Source organism: Megalops cyprinoides, chromosome 17 (genome assembly GCF_013368585.1).
Source record: "Megalops cyprinoides isolate fMegCyp1 chromosome 17, fMegCyp1.pri, whole genome shotgun sequence".
In the NCBI taxonomy this organism is placed as follows: Eukaryota; Metazoa; Chordata; class Actinopteri; order Elopiformes; family Megalopidae; genus Megalops; species Megalops cyprinoides.
The window spans coordinates 10,862,296-10,869,134 of record NC_050599.1 but is presented as its reverse complement, the minus strand read 5'-3'; the positions used below and the strand labels follow the sequence as shown (position 1 = coordinate 10,869,134).

General features: G+C 40.7%; 1 protein-coding gene across 1 annotated transcript; it reads left to right on the top strand.

Moving 5' to 3' along the window:
• The first annotated feature begins 3,708 nt into the window (after nucleotides 1-3,708).
• On the top strand, nucleotides 3,709-6,143 carry myct1a (myc target 1a). The gene is made up of 2 exons (XM_036550432.1): nucleotides 3,709-3,835; nucleotides 4,910-6,143. Exons 1-2 carry the CDS (start codon nucleotides 3,766-3,768, stop codon nucleotides 5,437-5,439), a joined length of 600 nt encoding a protein of 199 aa, XP_036406325.1. The 5' UTR covers nucleotides 3,709-3,765; the 3' UTR covers nucleotides 5,440-6,143.
• Nucleotides 6,144-6,839: the final 696 nt, after the last annotated feature.

Sequence of the window (6,839 nt, the reverse complement as noted above, 5' to 3'; positions counted from 1 at the left end):
AAATCTTTATACCGTGCAGTCCTTGACGTCCTTGTTATGTCTCTTATATGAAAAACTACAGATGGTGTTTATTGTGCTCGCCTGATAACGTATTTCTTGTTAAACTAAAAAGCATCATCATCATTGTCATCTAGGCTACTACAACAATTATAAAATTAGCAATCATTAGTTTGTCGATTATTTTAGGTAAACAACGGGATTACTACTAAAATCTGTTTACGATCTCACTCGTGGAGCACATTAAGCAATCTTGGCCGTTAGTCGGGGAAGGAACCAATTGCAGCACTGAGGCTATTCTGAATGGTTAATGAACTTTGGTAGAATGCAGGCTATATCATCATGTTCGATAAGGATTTAGGCCATTTTGCCATCATTGTCGTTTATCCTGTTTAGACTGAATATATATTACAATCAACATTTGACTCTTGAATGGAAAAACACCAACCACATCTGAATCCTAATCGCTATTAATAGTTCGTCTGGCATTGCTGTAACAGCAGTCCATTTAAGCTGTAGGCCTGTTACATGCATTAAAAGTTAACCAAAATGCAGGTGCATTGCCGTCAGGCGATTACATCAAATAGCTGTGGCTATTAGCCTATATCCGTTGTATCCAAGAACTGGGAAAACTGCATAACTTCTTATTTTCGATGTAATAATCAATCTCTACATAACAGAGAGGAGAAAAACATCCGAAAATCCTTACCAACACAAGCCTGATGATTAGTGACCAGCGTGCTTAACTTGCAGAAAAGTCCACTGGTTTGCGACTTTTGTTGCCAAGGGAAACCCGGTAAACCAACTGTGTATCCAATTGCTGTCGTTTCATTTGGTAAATAACTTGATTAGTTTGTGCAATTGTGGACTAATGCACCTAATATATAGGAATATGTCTATTTTAAATTGTAAATGAATGCTCTGTATAGTGAGCTGAACATCGTCCAACAACAGACTTACGGGTCATCGGCTTCCTCACTAGGAGGAGTCTCCAGTCTTCCCCTTACGCCGGCCCCAGCGAACAACCATTAGCAGAAAAGGCGGAAAAATAAAAGTTCATCGCCTTCAGAATGGGGATTTCAAGTCAGTGTAACCTGAGCTCCCGCAGACTGCTGAATGGTTTAGCCATTGGAATGTTTTACAAAGCGCACCCTGTGTGCATGTTATTACCCCATGCGTCACCAGAGCAAAAGCGGCATTCTTCGGGCACAAATAATTCAGCATTTCATTTGGGAGTCAAATGTATTGCAGACGATATTTGGTTTTAAGCATAAACAGCGGTATTACAAGTGACGTTACTATTGAGAGTATCTTGTAATTTTAATATAATTTTACAAGAAGGCAAGTGCATAATACAGTGTTGGAATAAATCATGAATTGTGTACAGAAGTGTCTGTGCCACAGTATTTTTCGGTTGTGTCAAACCAAAGAGGCAGGTTCATGGTAGCCACACACAGATAGTTGCTCAGAAGCCTTGTGTGAGTCAGTCCCTTCGTGGGTTATGTTTTGAATGAGGTCTCGGAGAACGTGAGAACAGGTCATCTGACTCATGCATATATGGGGCAAGCCTCTGGATGACCGTTACTGTTAAGAACGAGAGAGGAAGATGGGGTTGGACTGAAATGTCCACTGGTGATATCAGTATCACGGAGTGAAAGGAGCTCATGAGGAAAGGACACCCAGTCCCCTACGCCAAAATCGAGCTCATATAACTCGCATTCAAAGGATTTGGCCAAAAGTCTTTTCGGCGATGTAATCGCTATCCTCTCTGTCACCGCTATTGTGTAATCTTTCTCAATTTCTTTTTTCGCTGTTCAGTCAATCGACAAGGTCAGCCCTCACCAAACTCAGCCTGAAATCAGACGAGGGTGAGGCAGTTTCAAAACTGAATTGGTTTTAAATGCAGCTAGGTTTTGTGCTGTAAATGTTTTCAAAGATCTTGCGACACATAGGTGTTGCAATCCGTCATCATGCCTCAAGACCAATATAGACCTACATTAAAATTGTATTCACTTTAAGATCCCAAGGTATGGAATAGCCTATGTGCACAGTACATGTGAACAGATGATAAACCCTAACACCAATCCCCCGTATCTGCTGCGGCAGCAGAGGCCTTTTCTAAATTCATGTTGTGCAAGACCGCCATCTACCGCTCTGTTATTGAAAGCGATTCTGGCTTGGCGACCGTATTGCTGGAAACTGCGCTCAACTGGAATTCCACCCTTATATTAAATAGCTGTGTTTTGGCTACGGCTAAGGAGCCCTGGAATCGGTAGCGTCCCTCACTTGCTCAGAAGGATTGTCTAGCTGGCTGCGTGTCGGCGGTAGGTAGCCTACCAGAGATTCACCAAAATGGTGAAAATGACAGTTTAATCGGTACACCAAAGCTGTCCTAGTCCCAAGGCACATTCTTAATCTTGTTCCTATACTAATGTTTTATGTCAGTGAATCCAGTAAATTAACTGATTTAGTGAAAGAGTGCATTTGAGATTATAGTTATATTTCAAACTGCCATGCAGACAGGCAAACAGACAGATAAATGTGTATTCCAGCCTTATTTTGAATGGCTATAGAGAAGAAAGGGGGGGAAATAGAAACTCAGTTTAGTTACTATGGCATATATACATCCTGTCATTTATTTTTGATTTATGTTATACTGCTGTTTGCTTTTGTTTGGTTGGGAGGAGACTGTAACATTTTTGTTCTTATTGTACTGCAGAATTTCCTCCTTGAATTATTCCAGACCAGTAGCAATCAGTCATACTGGCTGGATTACAAAAACCATCAGATCTGATTCCATGCAAATTTTTCTTGGCCCAACACCTAAGAGTAAAACAACCTGTAAGCAGACGGCCCATTTCACTGCTCCACTATTTGAAATACAATATTCACCAAAGGATGGTCTAGGGGTGGACTGTTCTTAGGGGTGGTTCTAGGGGAGAGAAAGCAACAATGACAGGAAGTCCTGGCTAAGGCTGTTCCCTGCCGGTGGAAAGAATTTGTGTGTGTGTTTCTGCAGATTGTGAGAGTCCCACTGTCCACTGGGCTTCTTATCAAGGTTGCTGTTTTCACTGGAGGTCTCACACAGAATAAGGACGAGGATGGCACAGACAGCACTGGCAGTGGCTTTGGAAAGAGTGAGGTCAAGGGTGGTTTTGGACCAAATGTTGCCATCTTGTTGTATTTTATGTGAACCCTGTTGCAAAATAAAAAAACAAGCAAACAAATAAAAAATAACTGGAAATAGAGATGTTCATTTGGACATGTAGTATTTACTTGTGTGGTTATGTGTTATTACTTCCTTTTAAACACTGCAGTAATGATACATTTGTCGGGTTGTCACTTAATGTCCTATTTATTAACCACAGTTTCAAATTTAAATAGACAGTAGTGGTCTTTTGGAAAGGCATCTCAGTAAATGGCGTGTGAAAAAGGAGGTAACCCCAAAATGTTTGCCTTTCTCAAGTGAAACTCAAGTGGCCTGGTGACTCTCGGTGACGAAAGCACGGCAGCATTGTTCCTTATTAATTAAATCTGGGGAAATGATGGGGAGAGGAAACAATTACGTTCCCCAGGAATGCTGTCGCTCACAGATAAGGCCGCGGTGGCTAATTTAAGTAGAAAAGCAGGAAACGTGACAGTGAAGTTTCCGTTTCCACAAACAAAAAACAGCAGCCTGACTTGGAAAGCATACTGTATGCTTCTGTGCACTCTGCAGCCACAGCGATTGTCTAGATGTGAAATACGCCACCTTTCTTCTCCTTTCTTATGTGTGCGGGAGTTATGGCTGACAATCAGACGGATTCCATATCGGAGATTCTAAAGCAGTATGACATCGGTAAGATTTTCCAGCTGCTTTTGGCTTATGGCTTCCTGTTGGCACCAGCATTTTCTACATACGGAGATCAGTAAGAGATGGAAAAATCAAACTACTGAAAATACTTTCAAGTAAAACTGAACTTTTCTCTGATTTCTTAGAAGAATATGTACAATGTCAAGCAGGAATAATGAGCGTCTGTGTGTCTAATGTGTGTCTAATCTATGACAACACAGTATTTTTCTGTGGATGTGTTTTTCCACAAACGCTCCAAATCTCATTTCCAGATGACCACTGACTCCAGACGTTTCCATTTTTTCACTTTAGAAATAGACACAAATCGTAGAGGTAGTAGAGCAGGTTTATTAATATTACAGTGAGATAAATAAGGCTTTACTAGCTTGGCACTGGATAACTTAGGTTCAATTGTTTCTTTTAAAATTCACACATTGTTGCAATACTTTCTTTGCATGAAGGTCTCTTAGTCACAAGTGCTATTTTTATGAAGTGATATCAGTTCCCTTTTTCCTTTAAGTTAAGCTTATGGTCTGTCTTTCAAATATGACAGGAAAATACCAGACAGAATATGATCCTTTGTCGAGTGCAGAGCTGGCAAAAATAAGTCAAGAGGAAAGACAAAAACTCAAATAGTCGTGCTGATTTCTATAAAATTGTACAATTATACAAAATAATTCTAGAAAGTAAATTCAAGGTTATTGATCTGGTAATGGCATTGCTTGCAATTAAAATGTTTGGTTTAGTAACTCATGTATTAGGTTTTTATGACCATACTGGATTTGATGTCCAAAGGAAATGTAAAATTGTTGTTATATTGTTATACAGTATACACAACATTAAATTCCTGGAAAGAAAACATATTTTCTTTGGTATTGAAAATGAAAAATTACAATGGATTTGGTAGAAGGAACTTCGAAACCATGCATTGGCAGTTGGAGTAAATGTTGTTAGACGTATTTGATTATATTATATGATATTTTTATTCAACAAGCAAATGCTGGTAGACACACTTTTTAGTCCCTGGCTTTGCTATAACCGAATTACCTTAAACTGAATGCTCTGGTGCCTTTTTCCCAGATGGCTTGATTTTAGCCTTCTGCTTATCAATGGTGGTGGGCCTCCTGATTGGGGCTCTCATCTACGTCATCCTGACCTGGATGTCAAGGCGAAGGGCCACAGCCAACATCACCCGCCGGCCCCCGCGGCAGTCCCGCACCACCTCCCACAGCCTCCTGCACAACCGCTCCGCCTTCAACCGCAGCAGCAGCTATGACCGCCGCAGCAACAACAGCCTGGCCAGCGCCGCCTTCAGCTTCCACCGCCAGGCCTCCCTGGAGCAGGCCGACCCGCTGGGCCGCAAGTCCAGCTTCCGGGCGTCCACCTTCCACCCACTGCTGCAATGCAGCCAGATCGCACGCGAGGCAGAAGAGGGCAGCCAGACCACCTTGCCCCGCACGCCCACCAATGGCTCCACAGCCAACGTGGCAACCCCACCTCGTCCGGACTCCTTCTGGTCTAACAGTAGCCTGCGGGGCTTCCATGCCACACAGACACCTCCTCCCGCTTACGAGAGTGTGATCCGGGCGTTCCAGGAAACATGCACCTGATCCCAAAGCTGTGGACTCATTAAGAGGCTGGCTGTGGACTTGTGCCTGGGTTTACATGCATGTTTATGAGACATCTGACTCATATCTGAATTAAAGGATGCCCGATATAGCTTTGTGTATGCATATATGGGGGTCTTATTACATTGTACATAAAAAAGCCCCTCCTTTTTTCATGCAAAGGAGAGTAGGGTGTGTTCTAGGACTCAAATGCCACTGATCTGAAGCTGTTTTTTTTCTCAGATTGGGAAAGCATGTGTGCATGTAATTTAAATAATCTCCAAACAATATTCTGGCTTGCAGGGGTACTGACTCTGAGTGAGTCAGTACCCCTGACTCACAGATTTGAGTGACAAATGTACCAGTGATGACTTAATGATAGTTGTCAGATTAAACAAGCAAATACATATTTTCAGTGGGGGAGCAACAGTGGCCCTGATAAGTTGGTGGCCATGTTGATGGACAGGTTTTTTTTGGTTGGAGTATATCAAACATGATGCTGTTGATATAATAAAATTATGATCTGAAAGAATCTTTGTTTGCTCTTTATAATTTAAAGGCCAGCTCTCACATATTTGCCTTTTTAGGCTTCCACAGAGTTGAGGCTTATTATATTTAGGCAATAATCTCATAGGTGCATGGCAAACTGAATTGAAAATGAATGTATTCAGATAATTATTGCACTCTAAACATTCAGCTAAAATCTATCCCTGTAACCCTTCTTCTTGAGTTATTCATTTGATCATTACTTTTTTGCTTATGTTAAATAGCATTATATACATTGTTCAAAGAACAGTGTGTGACACTGTGTGTCAATCAGTTTTTGAAGAAACCTAAGAAATACATTGCCTTTGCAAGTCTTTTGGAAGAAAAATAACAGTCTCACCTGTAATACTACATTTTATACATTAGTTAACTAATTTCCTAAATTGTAAGTTTGAAAATATTTCATTTCATTGATGTCTTTGACATTTTTGTGGGATACCTTTGGCTAGTTGTAGGAAACACTTGGAACTAATTTTTTATTAGTAATCATATCTGCTTTCCAGTCTTTCTCATAATTGTGCATAACAGTAAATTATTCAGCATTGATTCAGTAATGCACAAAGGATAAAGTAAGTGACATAAATATTACTGGTGTTGAGTGGTTATTGGTTCCTGCTGTTCCTTTGAGTCTGAGCATATTATGATTTGAATCTTGTTACTATAAAAGTAAATTCAAATGTGTGTGGCAGTGTGGCTCAGTGGTTAGGGACCTGAGCTTATGACAAAAATGTGATAAGTTTGAATCCCTGGTGGAATATAATGTTGTTGTACCACTAAGCAAGGTACTTGAACTTGAAATGCTGCAGTAACACATCCAATTGTGTACACTCATACTGAATTAGAGTTATATAGATAAT